This window comes from Ammospiza nelsoni, chromosome 6 (genome assembly GCF_027579445.1).
Source record: "Ammospiza nelsoni isolate bAmmNel1 chromosome 6, bAmmNel1.pri, whole genome shotgun sequence".
NCBI classification, from domain to species: Eukaryota; Metazoa; Chordata; class Aves; order Passeriformes; family Passerellidae; genus Ammospiza; species Ammospiza nelsoni.
Genome location: NC_080638.1, coordinates 14,085,182 through 14,101,608, shown reverse-complemented (window position 1 = coordinate 14,101,608; position 16,427 = coordinate 14,085,182). Strand labels below are relative to the sequence as shown.

The 16,427-nt window shown below is 44.2% G+C and overlaps 1 protein-coding gene and 1 long non-coding RNA gene across 6 annotated transcripts in view; one reads left to right on the top strand and one right to left on the bottom strand.

Annotated features, from left to right (window-relative positions):
- LMO1 (LIM domain only 1) overlaps nt 1-13,932 on the bottom strand; it is a 62,924-nt gene extending 48,992 nt beyond the window's left edge. The window contains exons 1-2 of one of the 4 annotated variants that reach the window (XM_059475160.1): nt 11,318-11,365; nt 6,044-6,145 (exon numbers count right to left, since the gene is read on the bottom strand). In XM_059475160.1, coding sequence (XP_059331143.1) covers nt 6,044-6,068 — 25 coding nt within the window. In that variant the 5' untranslated portion in view covers nt 6,069-6,145; nt 11,318-11,365. Of the gene's footprint in view, nt 1-6,043; nt 6,146-6,379; nt 6,448-11,317; nt 11,480-13,903 lie in introns of those variants that run through there. The other 3 variants (XM_059475161.1, XM_059475163.1, XM_059475162.1) reach the window with 3 other exon arrangements.
- On the top strand, nt 11,590-16,116 carry LOC132075029 (uncharacterized). 2 transcript variants are annotated; one of them, XR_009418700.1, is made up of 3 exons: nt 11,590-11,668; nt 12,412-12,613; nt 12,743-12,891. It is a non-coding gene; the product is annotated as an uncharacterized LOC132075029 (long non-coding RNA). The 2 variants fall into 2 exon arrangements; XR_009418699.1 differs by lacking the exon at nt 12,743-12,891 and adding an exon at nt 15,540-16,116 and having other exon boundaries at nt 11,593-11,668.
- Nucleotides 16,117-16,427: the final 311 nt, after the last annotated feature.

The window sequence follows — 16,427 nt, the reverse complement described above, 5'->3', positions numbered from 1 at the left end:
CACTGGCACCGTCATTAACAATTTAAAGCATGGCTGCTTTTGTCTTCCTTCCCAGTTACATTCTCATTATGCCTTTTTATTTATTAGAAACACAGTCCTCCGGAATACATTTCTATATCTCAGATCCATAATAAACCAAGTAGGAACATCCCTGGCTTCTACTCAAATGGATGTTGGCGAGAGGGTTAATTGTTTAATGCTGGTCCAAGTTCTCTGCAGTTCAGTCATGAATATGCAACAATCATCCACTTTTTCTTTAAGAGAAACTAGAACTGTTGATAAAAATTGTTTAAAAGAAGACAAATAATACTTTCACTGCCCAAATCACCCTTTGAGTGTTTGATTAGCACACAAGGAAATCTGAACATTGGTCTAAAGAACTCAAAAATATTCAATGAAACTTAAAAACCCTCTCAATTTGGGCATAAGCATCCATTATCTGCTTTGATACAGAATGTAAGTAGAAAGTAGTTTGCAAGAACATTCACTGGAGAGTTGAGGATCTGTTTGCATGGATAGCACCTCACATTGTGCTTGGAATCTTGGGCTTGGGAGTCATCCCGCTGGAGGACAGAGAAAACACACACACAGAGAACTAAAAAACCAGTAACTGTGGTGAATTCTTCTCAGATAGGTTTAATTATGTTAATCTAATTGTGAATAACTTTCATTTCAAAACGCCCTTCCCTCCACCCCCAAGTCTTCAGTGAATAGGAGCTACATTCACTGAATAAATCATTCCCTGGCAACAGTTACGCACATTATTGAAGTTGGGGGCAGTGATTTCTATACGGTTTAAAACTATGTCTATGTATTCTAAATGATGACAATTCTGTCCAATTTTTAAAAGATATAGACCCATTGGAGTTTTATAGTTCAGCATTTAGCAGCATCTGCAGTGCCTTCTTTATTCTCGTACTGCAACACTTAATGCTTGATGCCATTATTCTGATTCTGAATTGATTTCAAGTACAATACCTTATTTGCCATAAACTTTCATATTCTTTACCTAAGTAGGACTCCTCGCAGATGCAATCAGTCATAATGCTAAAAGAATAGTTTGCCTTTAGCAGAAATGTTCATGCTAATGACAGCGAAGCAAAACTTTGAGCAGCAAGCACATTTCCAAAGAGAATAAAACCCTCTCTAAACACAACGCCTGAAAACCCTAAGAAAGCTTCCAAATGAAATCAATTAATCCTCCAACCATGATAAATTTCTTAACCATTTAAGAAACGTATTTCAGACTCTGCTGTGACCCTTTATCACCAGACCTAATGGATTACTTTATTAATAATGCACTGCTCTTAAAAGGAATTTTTCCAAAGATTCTACCATAAGAGAGCATTTTTGGAATGGCTATGACAAACAGGCTGACATGTTCACATTGTATTTATTAAAGATAATAAAATTTAACACTAACTCCAAAGAAGACGAATTATGTTCTGCTGCCAGGGTATCAAGTACACTTTCTACTGCATTAAACCAAAATTAGAGCAAACTGATTTCCAAGAACAAGCTGCTTCCTTTGCCCTATTACCCAAGCTGAAAAATGTCCTTACACTGTTTCAGCGCTTGTTATGTCAACCAGGCAATTATCACATGTCAACAGCATCTGGGGGTGAAGTATGATGACATCCTACCCAGATCCTTCAGCCATCTACTCTGAACAAACACTAGGAACTATTTGATCGCCTGCCACACTCCTATACAAAACAGTCTGCTCCTCTTAGGCCTGCTACCTCCTTTCACTTCTTCCCATAAGATGAGATTTCTTTAAATGGATACCTAGGTGATCAGTGCTCCAACTACAGTACCCTCCATTTCTTGAATAGGTTTAGGCCATTACTTTACTACTCCATGTTTCTGCCATGCTTCTATATTTGCCATTTCAGGGACAGATGGCATCTCCAGGAAGAACTACCTCCAACTCCACACTTGGTCAGCTTTGGAGAAACAGTCCAAATGGTTTTTTGGTCCTTTATGGCCAAACCATATGTTCTGCTGCCAAACGTGCTCCAATTTTATTTAGAATACTTCTTTGACAACTTTTTATCTCCTCTTTCATGAATATTTTAATCCATTGCTGTAATTCTGAGTCACAAAAGGACACTGTGTCATGAAGTGAAGCCAGACCAAACCTCTAAAATAACACCAAAACCACATGTGCGAAGATCAAGCCCTTAAAAAACCAACAAGTAACTCAGCTAAATAGGCAAGCATAAGGTCTTTGGTAACCTTTATAAGTCAGCTTTTGAATAAGCTGATGTGTGGGAAGATGTGTAGGGATTCCTCATACATGGCAAGCTAGACATCAGTGGACCACGGAGAAGGTCCGAGGTAGAGTGGCACAGGAGATAAAAAGGAAAAGGAGAAAGAGCTTCAGGAGCATTAGGCAACAGAAAAGTTAAATTCCATGTCTCATGAGGAAAAGCCACTGTGCCATCTCCCTTTCTCTCTCTGCATGACTCCTCACCAGGCACGCCTGAGAAAGGTAAGCTCGAAGGAAAACAAAAGACACCAGCAGCATGCAGAACAGCTACGTGGCACAATTTGTGTGTATCACAATTTTTATCCATGGAACAGGATTGCCTGGACCTGTGTGGCTGGAGATAGGTGTCTCTCCATATCCATCTACCTATCTATAGGCACCTCCATATGGCAGCTGGCACAGTCCCTTGTGAAGCCAGCCCACAGCCCTGCTGTCCTGGCAGGGCGCTGTGGCACAAGTCCTGTCCCTGATGTTATACAATCCATTTCTCTGCTTTTCCAATTCCAAATGCTGTGGGTTTTTTACCTTCTGCGTGGGGCAAGATGGGCTTTCACACAACAAGGAACGCAACTGCTGCCACTAATCCAGTTTCCAATTACCTAATATTCATTTCCCTAAATACCTCCCATCAACCTTAGACCCACTCTCCAACCCCAATGCACTCAACCACTGAGTATCCACGGTTTTCTTTTAATTTTTAAAGAAACAATGAAATTTTCTTTCTAGATAAAACCAAGGTACATGTTTAATGGAGTCCTCTTGATATTTTACTCAGCCTACTCTTGTGATCTGTTTAATCAGAGTTCTGCTCAAAAACACAAAGGACCCGTGATTTGGGGGGCTCCTGTCTATGCAAACGTCGGGATGAACACGCAGCTGATCAGTGTTTTTACAAGTGCACACACACTCCACAATTTGGTTGAAGGATGCCATGTCTGGTTAACACAGCACAAGTTAGCTGAAAAGGAAACTTTCACCCCCCACACACATAACAAAGAGCCGTGATTTCTATTAGTGCATTTCATACCATACATGCTGATTACCAGGCTGTGCTTCATTGTTAGCAGAGATTACAGCTGGGATAAGCTGCAGCTTTTTCCTAATTGCTATTATGATGACTGAATTTTTGTTTTGTGTCAAGCATTATTCACACATTATACTCCAAAATTTGATCCCTCTATGATGCATTATTGATTCCATGCAGGCAATCATACTGCCGCCAATGTGAAGAATTAATTTGGGCTATTCTACTTGATTTGCATTGCTCCATCATAGCAGAACATAGTTCTGTAGGGAGGCACAAATTGAAAAGGGAGATTTAACAAAATACAGAAAATGCTGCCACCCTTTAAAAGAGATGAATCCTAAGGAGGGGAAAAAAAAACCCAAAAACCCAAACCCAGCACAACACGTGTGGTCCAGCAAGAAATAAGGTCAGTCAGCCAAATTCATCTTAGTCAGAGGAAGGTTACAAGAGTAGCCTTATGCCTCTAATAAAGTAAACTAGCTTGCTTCAACTTATATTGCCAAAGAAAACAACTGAACACCTCTGAGAGTGACACTGCTTCAAAGCCTTTGAAACCCTGTTAGCTTCATTTGTTTTCTCAGCATAAGCAATACTCAAGCACTTAGCGTGTCTTTTATCCACAGGCCAGTCAACTGCAGAGCTGATCTAGAAGATGTGTAACAGATGCTCCACATCTACTCGTTTATTTTTCAAATTCTACTGTGTTAACAATGGAACTTACAATATTTTAACAGAAATAAAGCCCGTGATTTAGGTTTTTTTCTCCCCACAAATAAGATTATTTCACAGTTTTGAGATGCCAACTTAATTAGCATGGAATAAATTCAGAAGAGCACGACAACTTATACAGGGACTTTGATCTCATATTGGTTAACTCTTAGTCCAAATCTGATTGAATCTGCATACAGGGGGGCACTGAAAATGATGCATTTCTGCTTGGTCTCATATTTTAAAGGTGTTAAGTCTTTGTGAAAAGCTCACCTTTTTTTTCATAGTCCCAAATGCTTCATGAAACAAAACCTCACATGCCATCCTAGAAACTAGATTAAAATTCTACATGTGTGAACATGCCAGAAGGAGAATTTTAGAAATCAAACTTACAATGAGGTAAGACCTCAAGATGCTAGGTCTAAAATACTCCCTTTTTTGGGAGGCAAGGAAAAGAGAGAGGGAAGAGAAACTTTAGAAGACTTCTGGTCTTTCAATAGTCGAGCCTTCCTAATTATTCTGCAGTGCAGTACTAATTCAGTTGTAAAATACTAGAAGACAGATATGGGTTGTGGAATAAAAATAATATAATTTCAACTTAATAGCACTGAGCAGCTTTCAGTACTAGTCACAAAACACAGTTAGCATGACTCCGACACAGGAAAGTAAGTGACTTTGAATTACAAGTTATTTTTCTCATAAATATTTTAAAAAGCAATATATATATTCAAGTAAAATCAATGCTACTGCCAAAATGTCCAACTTCCAATTTCTCCAAGCTCTTTTGCTCCCTGTGAAAAGCTATTTCCTGTCTACAGTCTTAAATATTCAGTAATTTCTCTTATTTTCCAATGGCAACAGTCTATGATTTTTTTTTAACACTTTAAAAGAGGTTCACGAAATAAATTTTAAAAGATCAGGGAAGTCCATTACATGGCCCACTTCATCCATTTATACAGGTGGAATGAAATAAGGAGATAACAGGTAGAAATGCCTGCTAAAAGTTATGATGCAGGTCCCACTTTCCACGCACAAAGTGCCACCAAGGCGGAGGTCCTTGGCAAGAGGCAGCGCCATGGATGGAAGTCCATGTGGATGGCTGCAGAAGCCTTCTGCTCTGCCTCAGTTTTCATCCTTGCTTTCAGTGTACAAACTGTAAGGAAAGACCTAAGCCACAAAACAGCCTCAGCAAAAAAAACCAACCACCTCATTAAAAAGTTGTGATTGAACTTACCACCTTCATCCCAGAAACTACTGATGACTGAGCAGTTAAGTTGCACACCCTGGCAGGCAATGTGCAAAAGATAGCATCAGGTCATTCAGGCTGCTAACTAACACTGATCTCCCTCACATCAATTTGTTCCCCTTAAGCATCCTTGATAAGGACTAGTCAGCTTAAAAAAATAAGCATATGTGAAGTTCTAAAATCAGTCCAGCTCTCCTTCAGCTTCATTCATGAAATTACATTCCAAATGAACCACCACTTCTGCTATTAAAAGAAGGGAGTAGATTCGTAGAATAAACCAACACTTTTTTTCCTTTTTGCCACAGAGGCTTATTAGCTTATTGTCATTATGTTTATAGCTATGAAGAAAAGCTGTGAGAAACAGATATTAAAGGCGCACATTAAAGAGACCTAAATGGCATGCAAATGAAAGGGAAAGAAAAATCTCAAAATTAGATTTACAATAAAAGCTGTTAAAACAAACAGGCTAAAATGGATATATTAGAGTAACTTGCAGAAAGAAAAATCTACATAGATATTTAAAAAGAAAAAAATCAAGCTGTTTCTGCTATGTCCTTCAGCAAACAGAGCCTGGAGTAAACCGTTCTTGGCTGTCCGATCATGTCAGCAATGAGATTAAAAAAAAATAAAGAGCAAGCACGCTTTTACCTACACAAGAGAAAAGCACCAGAAGCTCAGCGCAGAACGCTCTGAAATGCACAGCGCACGTCTGTTTCAAAACTATTTATTTCTACATTAGCAGCACACAGAAGACACCGAGCACAGGCTTACACAATCTCAGCCCACCTACCGTCCTCCTTGTCCAGCACCATCATCTCCGCAATCGAGAAAAGTCCGGGCACAGATGCTTCTTCTCCAGCAGCCTCCGCTCAGGGGAGAGGAGAGCAAGTCTCTGGGAACACAAATGAGCTACGGTACAGCTGATCGTCCTTTAGCAGCAAGTGAGCTCTAATTACCCAGTTGTCCAGCTTTTAACCTAGATTGCACTCAGTTAGAATTACACTCAGAAATAAAGCACTTTGCAGATACAAAAGCAGTCTCACCTACTTTTGTGCCTCAGAATTGCAAGGAACTAAAACTGCAATTTAGAAGGAAGGGGGATCAGAGCTGTTTCTTTGGTTCTCACCTTCTAAATGGCTCAATTTACACAGTATAATCTATTTTAATGTAATTGCCTTTGATAGCTCATAACCCTGGCTGTTGCAACTACACAGCTTTCAGCCTTATAAAGTGTTTTCCCTTTGGATTTAAGCTGAATCTAAATCCGAAATTACATTCGCAGAGGCTAGAATACCTAAGCCCGACCAGCGCTGCCTCTGCCTCTCAACTGGCGAGCCTTGCACACTTGCGATGAATAAATGCACGCGTTTCGCAGGGCCCCCTCCGGAGCTCCTGCCGGGATTTCCTGGCGGAGCGCGGCTTCCCGGCTCAGCAGCACCACCTGCAGCCCGCCCGGCCCCCGCCCAGGTGCCGCCGGACGCGGGGCCACCTGCGCCGCCGCCGCCGCCGTGTGCTCCGGGCCGGGGCAAGGGGATGCTCCGGCTCTGATCCAGCCCTGCTCCCTGCGAGCACGGATTGTGTCCGGCGCCCCGCAGCAGCTCGGCCAGGTCAGAGGCTCTCAACTCTCCGCGGCTGATGTTACGCCAGCCCCCGCGGCTCTCCCAGCTACATTTCACACATCTCTGGTGACCTAAAACTTGATACGGATTTTCTGCGCAAACATTTTGGGTTTGTTTTCACGCGTTGCGTATTGGTTTCAGGGTGTACTACTCCGGAGAACGCAGCTCCGCTTTCACTAGGTCGATATTAAAATGAATTTACCTAATCAGAAGCGATACAAACACTTAACAGGTTTGCTCCACTTTTCAGAAATGCCATCCATGCTCAGATATAAAATGACAAGTTGGGGGCCCACGTCTTTTATCCTACATCCTGCAACTCTCATTCCTTTTCCAGACAAGTCATCTGTTGCCTCCACTGGCTCTCGCAAGGATTGCGGGATCAGACACTTCGCTACCAAGATCAACAGCACCGTTTCACTCATCTCAGTCTTTTAATCTGAGAAAACATTTCATTTCTGCTTTAATGAGACTTCCTCCTCCCCTTTACAACTGATACAACAGTACTCTAAAGAGCATGATAGTGGGCTCAAGTTATATATCCTCAATACCGATTTTTAATTAGATTCCTTATCCCCAGCTGAAGTGGCTTTTCCTTCCCCCTTCATTCACAATACTTAATCCTAACAGTCCTTGAGAATATTTGATGTTAAATGTATCAGTTTACATTGAGCTGTTTTCATCCAGTGCTTCCAACAACTCCTGTTTCCTGGCGATACTAGTTTGCAAGTGCTGAATATGTATTTTAGCGTAAGAGTGCAACCACCATAAATAATCACTTTCTTTTAGGAAGTGTCACAAGCTAGAAAGGAGGAGGACTCTATCCCAAAGATTAAAGTCTAATAGTTAAAAGGATCCATGCAAAAACTAACAAAGCCACAGCCTTTTTTAGATTTGAGGCACTTTACCACTTCCAATACACTACTGGCCTCCATCAGAAAATGGTGAACTCCAAAAATGTTCCATCCTTCCTTCTGTGTACTGTTCAACCCCGCCACCTTCAAAAAGGACAGACTTACCCCAAAATATATGGTACATTTCAACTTCCACTTTGGTAACTACAAGAAAGGCAAGGTTTTGATAAAAATGAAGTTAGCCATTGTCTGTCACAGCTGACTTCTGCAGCAGAGCAAACTAGCAGACATAATGCACTCATGAAAAAATATGCAGTACTGGATCAATGTACATTTTATTCCTTTACTGCTCCATCATGTCAAAGAGGCTGGATTACTCCCTGCGCAAACAGATTTTTTTTAAACACTTTATCTGCTTACTCATTTCACACACCAACAATTAAAAAAAAGTTTTCTAACCCCCAACACATTTGTACAGCAATTTAAGTCAACTACAATTAACACAATCTGTCGGAATTAATCATGCTACCTGATGTCAGTTTACTTTTTTAAGAAGAAATCTGGTCTTTGCGATCAAAACATTTACGTATTTCAGAAATATCTTAACTCTCATTATCTTGAAATATATAAATGCGCTGCACGGTGCGTAGGTTGGCTTGCCCACAGCAAATTCTGCTGTGATTTACACAGTGAAACTGACTAAATTGAGAGCCTTGAAGTTTTTCTCTCTCAACCTTTCTCTCCCCCACCCCTCTCGTCCCTCTTCTCTCAGTTCCTAACATTTGTTCGGGGAAGATACCTGCCAGAGTTCCACTGTGGACCACTATTTTCTAATATCAAGTCATGTTGCATCAGTCAAGTTATATTATGTCACTTCAAACATACAAAATGCTGTTACCTCCCTGACATAACTTGACGTGATGCCACAGCACATCAAGTCAGAAACATTATTATTGTTGTTATTTTTTCAGCCTGCCGCTTCATCCTCAATGATATCTGTGAAGACCCACATAAGAGTATTACTGAGTCTCTGCTCCTTCTCGGCACCACAGAGCGCGCTTGCCAGGGAAGCTTTTTGCTCACAAACCTGGAGTGGGAACCCAAATCTGCAGTTCTTGCACCGCTGGGGCAACCCTGTTGTCACACTGGGGCTGGCACACAGCCCTAAGGCCCCAAGCTGGAACAGTGGGCAGCTACACGAGGCCAATGGCCGTGGCCCAGCTTCCCAAGTGGCCTTCAGCGATGCAAAAGCCACGGGCTCATATCTACAAGGCAGCAAGTGTCCTCCTTGTGATGCTCCAGGACTTCTGGGAGGGGTAATCCTGAAATCCTGCCTTCTCTATGCAGTAATAACTATGAATACCCCCACTGCTGCCAGAGACCTCAAAAGAAGAAAACCCCTCAAAGAAAAACTCTACATGGCAAAGCCTCTTAAATCAATGGGAGAATTGGATAGTAGCCACAACGCTGGGATTTTTAGATGGTAAAAATCAGACCGGCTTCTGGGAAAAAGAAAAATAAAAGGAAAATAAAAAGGGCCATTTATGGGAGTAAAACAGACCCATTTTTATTAACAAGCTCATTCAAGCTTGATTTCAAAAGGAATTGGTTTAGTTAGCAAAAGCTTCCATTTTAGTCCATTTGTAACCTATGCAGGTCCAGCATCGCCTTTTAACATTCACAGATGAGCGGGCAAGTGGAGCCCATTTGAATCAGGCAGAAAGAAACTTACAAAGGTAAAATGACCTCTTCATAAAAAGAGTTTCTTCTCTGAGTCACACCTTCTGTCCCCAGTTTTTCCAGGGCATCTTTAAAAGTGACCATGATTTCTCCTCAAGCATAACTACTCCGTCAACAGCACAGGAGATTCCTAGGCATTATCGCACCTTGTTGCTCTGATCTTCACATCCCTCTCATCAGGGGATTGTTTCCTACTTTGCTCCTTTTTTTAAGTGCACCTCGCACTAATTTCCTCTTTACCTCTCCCATCCACCACCATTATTCCCTTTTATACACAGCCACTCATGAAATCTCCTGGAAGGAGGCTGTTGAGAACTGTCTGGATAATCAAGGGTTCTAGTTTCATTTCCTTACAGCACCGTCAGTCCGGCCCCGAGCTCCTCGTGTTTAATGAGTACGTCTGAGACACTTGAAAGAGCCCAAACACCCCTATTAGGGAACCCTCTTCAGATCTCGGTGTCCTCTCGCAGCTCACCTGTGCCTCTCGCCCCTGCAATGGAGGCAGCATCCTGCTGGCAGCCTGTCAATCACAGGGAACAGACACGGGCTGGCAGGCACCCCCTGACAGAGAGTCACCGCCATGAAGACATCACCGGTTATTATTATTAACCAGTATTAATAGAGATGTTAAGAGCCCTTCCTCCCTTTTCCTCCAGCAGCTGAGCAAAATTCAGGGGACTCTCGCAACGCAGGTTACCCCTGAAAGTCGGAAGAGAAACAAACCTTGTTCCACACACCAGTAAGCAACTACCCGTGTTTAATTCCTCGGCCATTACTTAACCTTTTTACCTAAGTGCACAGGGGGCGAAGGAGGAGAAAAGTCTTTCTGCTGTTCCCTCTCACTGACCAGTTAGACAAGTTCATTCCCTCTTCTCCAACACACGCGCTTTCCACTGGAGCACTACAGACCCCATTAATAACACTACATCAGTTTGCTTCAGAGGGCTTCAAGAAACTGGAGGAAAAAAAGATGCTGGGAGACGGGATTCTGCCAGGGCCCAGAGGCATGTGACGAGCGTGCAGCGAGCTCCCTCCCCACGCACCTCTCCGGAGCAGCGAGCCTTTACCCTGGCGGCTGTCAGCGCTTCGGCCCCCTCCCACACGGCCGCTCGCTCGCACCCGCCTGCCCGGGACTGCTCTTCGTGCCCGTCCCACTCGGCGGTGTCGCGGCGGGCAGGCTCTCCCCGTTCTGAGGCAGAAACTCCAGATCAAAAGACAAGGGGAAGGGGGAGAAAAAGAGGTAGAGGGGAAAAAAAAAAAAAAAAAAAAAAGACAACAGCGAAGGAGAGCATCTCCCACTTGTCTCTTGAGCCTGGCATCCACTTTTCCGAGTTGAAGCCCCCGCCAGCCCGGCACAGGGACGTTCTGTGGCCATTTACACAAGCAGGCAGGGCCGCCCTGCCCGCAGTGGGGGCGCGGGGCTGCGTTCGGGCACCCGCGGCCTCGGGAGCCGGCGGAGCTGGCCCGGCGGGGACCCACGCTGCGGCCAGCGGCGCTGATGGCGGCCCGGTGCCGGGGCTGCAGTGTCAGACCCTCCCCGGCCGGCCGCAGCACGCAGCGGGGCCACGGCCAGCCGCTGCCGTACCCCCCGGCCGGGGACACCCGCCCGGCCCGGCCCGTGCACCGCGGAGAGCGACCCGCGGCGCGGCGGGGCCGCCGTCCCGGGCGTCCCGGCCCCCTTTGTGAGCGGAGCGGAGCGGTGCGGGACAGGCCGGGCGGCAGCGCCGTGCCGCGGCGCGGGGCAGCTCCCCCGAGCCCGCCGCCTCCCTCCGTCCCCCCGTCCGCGCCTCCCCGCCCGCCGCCGGGGCGCCCGGGCGGGAGCGGCGGGCCCCGCGCCCCGATCCCACCTACCGTCCTCCTTGTCCAGCACCATTGTCCCGGGCGCCGAGGGCGGCCGCCGCCGCCGCCGCTCCGGCTCCTTGGGGCGCTCCCCCTCCAGCCGCCGCTCTGGGCTCCGGGGCGGGCGAGGCGCCGGGCCGGGCACCGGGGCGCTGCCGAGGCGGGGGCAGCGGCGCGGCCGCCCCGGCGCTGCCCCGGGACGCGAGTTTGGAGCGGGGCTGCGGCGGCTACGGCCGCGCTGGGCGCCGGAGAGCTGGAGCCGGGCTCCTGCACCAGCCGCCTCGCCCCCGGCCCCGCCGCTGCAGCTCGAGTGCCAGTTTAGGGATCAAAGAAGAAGGGAAGCGGGGGGGAGAGAGGAAAAAGGTAAGGGAGGACCAATATCGGGGGCTGTTCCCCCTGCTCCGTCCTTGCCCAACCTGCGCTGTCAAAAATTGTGTTAATGTAATCGCGTGTGATCGCTCACAACCTCTCTCCCCTTTGCTGTTGCCACTGCAAGAGCTTTCCAGGCTTCTAAAGTGCTTTTCTCTTGATTTCACTCTAAATCTAAAATTATATTCAAAGGAAGGGGGGGTGGGAGGGAGGAAAGATGTGAACCTATCACTGAAAGCAAAAGCACTTGCCGCCTGCCTCGCTCGCTCTCTCTCTCAATTTATGTGCTTTGCACTCTCTCCTGCTGCTGAATAAATGCACACATTTCCCAGGGACCCTCAGATTCCCCTGTTAATTAAATCAATTCATTATGCTCAGATCTGATTAGCAGCCCCTTCCCCCCCTCTTTGAATCAATTATTCAATACACAAACATAATTGCCTGTGCCAGAGGTGTCTAAGTATTAGCTTATTTAACTCCAAGGACACTAATTACCCCTAGGGCAAGGGAACTTTTCTCATTAATTCTGACAAAACACAAAAGCACAGTTAAAGTGTGTGTGTATATACGTGTGTGAGAGAGAAGATGGGGGAGCGCATAGCCGAGGAAGGGAGGCATTACTCTAACACACGTGTTACTGTATAAATAAGCTCAGTTTTTCTTTCTACCTTCGCCTTAGCTTTTCCCCCACATCTTGCCTTTGCTAAACTTGCCCCGTCTCCTCTCTGTTTTTAAAGTAAGGAACAGATTGACGTTGCCAATCTGTGTCAGATCTGGACTAAAAGTGCTCGCATCCAAAACAATACAGAAAAAAAGTATATGGGACTGATAGGGAGCAAAGCAGAATTTGGAAATCGTTTACTAAAGCCGAAAACTCTGTGCCAGACAATCTTCTGTGCTTTAAAAACCCGTGAAAGGCGCAGCCCTCTGAAGCAGCAGGTAAGATGATACATAATCTAGTATGTACTGGGAACAGTTCTGAATTGTTTACCATTTGAATTAATGTCAGTGCCCACTATTAATGTATTTGCTTCCTACGTTTACCATAATGGGCTTGATTTCCATTAGCTGGAGCTGGAATGCTAAAAAGAGCCCGGGCAAGGCTGATGCAAACCGAGATCGACCATCATTGTGGTGTCTGAGATGCATGACTTCTGGCTGGTGTGTTACCCAAGTTTTACCTCTCTGTGAACTTCCTTTAAATTAAAAAAAAAAAAAGGGTAAGAAAAAAAGAAGTAGTAATTGATTCCCCCAAATTGGGTTTTTACTTTCTAAAGACCCATATTGTTCATGTCCTCAATGTGCACAGAAGTATTGAAGATTTTCTTTTTGTTTCCTTAGGCAATGCATGAGCTGATCCATTAATCCATTTGGCTTTATATATCAGGAAACTAATATTAGCTCAGCTCATCTATTAGCTTTTATTTAGGTCCCACCATGTTGCCTTTTTTTGACTTTTCTTCAGGCTGGCTCCCTCTGAGGGTAGACAGAGAATTTTTGATAGATTTCAGGGGGGATAGTGCTGCACATCATCTCATGGGACCCGTCACATCCTCAGTTCCCCATCTTCACATTCACCCTGTCAAGATACCCATTATTAAACTTGCCTTTCTACCCACTCTCTTTAAGGCACACCTTGTACACATCACCTATAGCCAAGGGGGTCAAAAACCCCACAAGTACCTCCTCTTCATCCCTACAATAAACCAAACAAACCCATAGCTTAGACTGCTTGGCAACAAACAATAAATAGGATTGGGAACATAAAGTTGTCTTTCATTAGTGCAGCATGTTTTTCTGTGAGTACACACATATAAGGATAAAAATGCTTTCAAGCTTTGTAACACAACAAACACTGTTAATTCTCTGGTTTTTAATTTCCACTCTGTGGCACATACTGCACCCACAGGAAGTTGGTCATTCTAACTCCATGAATCTGGGTTTTTTTGTTGTTGTTTTTTTTTTTTTTTGTTTTTTTGTTTTTTTTTTGTTTTTTTTTCTTATTCCTGCCTTTTGAAGGAACACAGCAGCACTTGAAAAATGCTGACCCTGGAGAACATGGTGCATCAACTCAGTGCTTTTGGTCCTTGAGCCCATTCCTTTTCTCACTGTGGCCAAGGAGCGTTTTGGATGCAAAGCCATAATTTCTAAATCTTGGTATGCAACTCTTGAGCCTCAATTCTGAGCTTACTACAGGGATGGTATGGTTTAATCTATGCACAGACTTACTGAGTGGCAGAAGTTTGTCTGCTTGCACTGGAGCTCAAGGTCACTGTTGGGATGCCAAGGGTAGAACTGGAAGAAACTGAGGAAACAGAGGCTGACTTTGGTATTGTTCTTCAGATGTGATGTTTGCATTTGAGCCAACAAAGGTGGGGTCACTGAGCATGAAAAAGACCTGGAAGGAAAAACCTAGAGAGAATGTTGCACTTCACTTGTGTAGGCGCATGAGAGAGCATCATACAAGGGGAGAAAAATAATGCCAAAACCACCAAAACATTTAATTCCCAAACACACATCCTGCAGTTTGAACAATCTGCTGTAATCCTGCAGTTACAGTCATGGGCATTTTTAGGTTTACAGCTTTAATAAGGTGAAGAGACAAACCCCAATGTAAAGCTCCTCACTCTACGTAAATTACTTTTTCTGGTGTGGTGAAGCATTGTCCTGTGTTTGTTTCCATTATATCTGCTCAGAGAGTTATTTCAGAGGACTGAGAAAGTTTCAGTAATTTTTGTGCCTCCTTCACCCAGTAGATTAAGTCTCATATGAAGAATTTCACCACACTTATTTTTTAATACCTTGACACTAGAGAAGAGCAGCTGGAATACTCCTTTAAAAAGCACTTGTGTAGGCAACTGGCCCCATAATGAGTTACTGGGAAAACTTGCCATGGATCAGTGTCTGGGAATAAGCCTCAGCTCCCCAACCCTCCATTCTGTGGAACAAAGCACTGAAACAGCTCGCTGCTGGAGGAGAACCAGACAGCACCATTGCTGAGGTGCCAGTTCATCGCTGATGTGCGCTGGTTTTTGTTCAGTTATGGTGCCTCACACGCTCCCTGGCCAGGCAGTTCTGAGAAGCCATCACGCTCAATACTGCAGAAACTACAGAGAAAAGGGAGCAGCTGTGCTCTGCCTAGGGAAGTTTCTGGTCTCATACTAATTCCTGCTATTCCTAGTGCGTGAGGGAAGAGGCACACAGGAATAAACACACCTTTGCACAGCCAGAGCTTGGGCTCAGACCTCTGGGTCTAACTTGAGGCTCTTGCTCACTAGCTGCTCATACTTTTTCCTTTTTACTTGAGTACAAGCAAGAGAAAATGAAGTTTCTTAAGAACAACGCCCCATTCTTACTAAATTACAAAGTCCACAGTATACTTAAGTCAAGCCTTTAGCAGACCCGTGAGGTTTCACATTATCCTATGCTTGAATGAGGCAGATGACTGGAGCAAAAACCAGCCGATGACATAAAAGCATTCTTCTACTTTCAGTCTCCCTTAATTAAGAACTTGGTTAATGTTTCAGTGTTGGGAATTATAAAGTTTCATCATGGGAGGTTAATATGTTTTTTTATCTTTCAGCTGACAGGATTAAAAAAAAAATCAAAATAAAAAAGGAAGGTGATTAAGTCACGTGTGCCAGTCAGAATCCCACAGTGAAGCAGCACCAGGCCATACCAAAACTACTCTGCACATGGAGAATTTAGCAGCTGTTTTCAAAGTCAGATTTCTCAGCAGATGAGACTTTTATCTGCCAGTTTGACACATGGGTTTTATTTCTTGAATTCACACAAATAACTGAGACAATTTGCACAGGTCTGTATTAAATTAGCTACAAAACATCTCTATTTTTACCCATTTCAGAATCACTTGCACCTACCTTGCTGGTGTCAGAAGAGAGTGACCACGGGCCTGACCTCATACCACAATTCAGCAGCCCTGTAAAGGAGGAAAATCACAAGTGCTCTGAAAAGTTATGTTCACACAGAACATGGGTGGCAGTTCAAAGGACCACTTAAATACATACCTGAGATCTACAGACCTCAATTATTTCTAAACTGTGGCTTGCTCTACTTCTCTGCCTATGCATTGTGAAAATAAATCACTCAGTTCTGTTACTATGTTTTACGTGAAATGAATGTTAAATATTTTCATAAATATAGGTTCTCCCTTAATAAAGAAAACTGTGTATTAAAAATATAGCATTTCCTTTGATAGAAGAAAATGGGAAAGCTTCAAAAATAAAACCTCCAGAGAATAAGTTCTTTGCCACTGTGATATAAGGCTGTAACTGTAAGCCATTAGGCTTTACAATCTGTAATGACCTTTTAGAGAAATTTACAGTGGATAAATTAGTTATTCAGAAGTTGTGCTGCTGCTCTCCATAGGAAAAAGTTAAAAGGATTTTTTTTTTTCAAAAATAAAAGTAGCAAGAGCTGAATTTTTGGACTGTTTCTTGTTTCATAAGAAGTTTAATGGGCAGATTCTGCACCTCTCATGTTGAGAACAGCTCAGCTGCAATGGAATCCATGAAGTTTCTTTCTACATGAGAAACTGGTATCAGGAAGATTTTGTGAGTGGATACAAAGTGCTGGGGGGTGAGGTTGGGTGTGACGCACTGCAGATCTCCCCAGCACCAACGCAGGCAGGGAGAGGTCTAAGGACCGAAGTGAAAGGCTCTAGAGGAGGCCCAGACATGGAGCTGGGACAGGCTGGATTTCCCTGGGAAAAGCATAAATAGAGGAGGTGCTT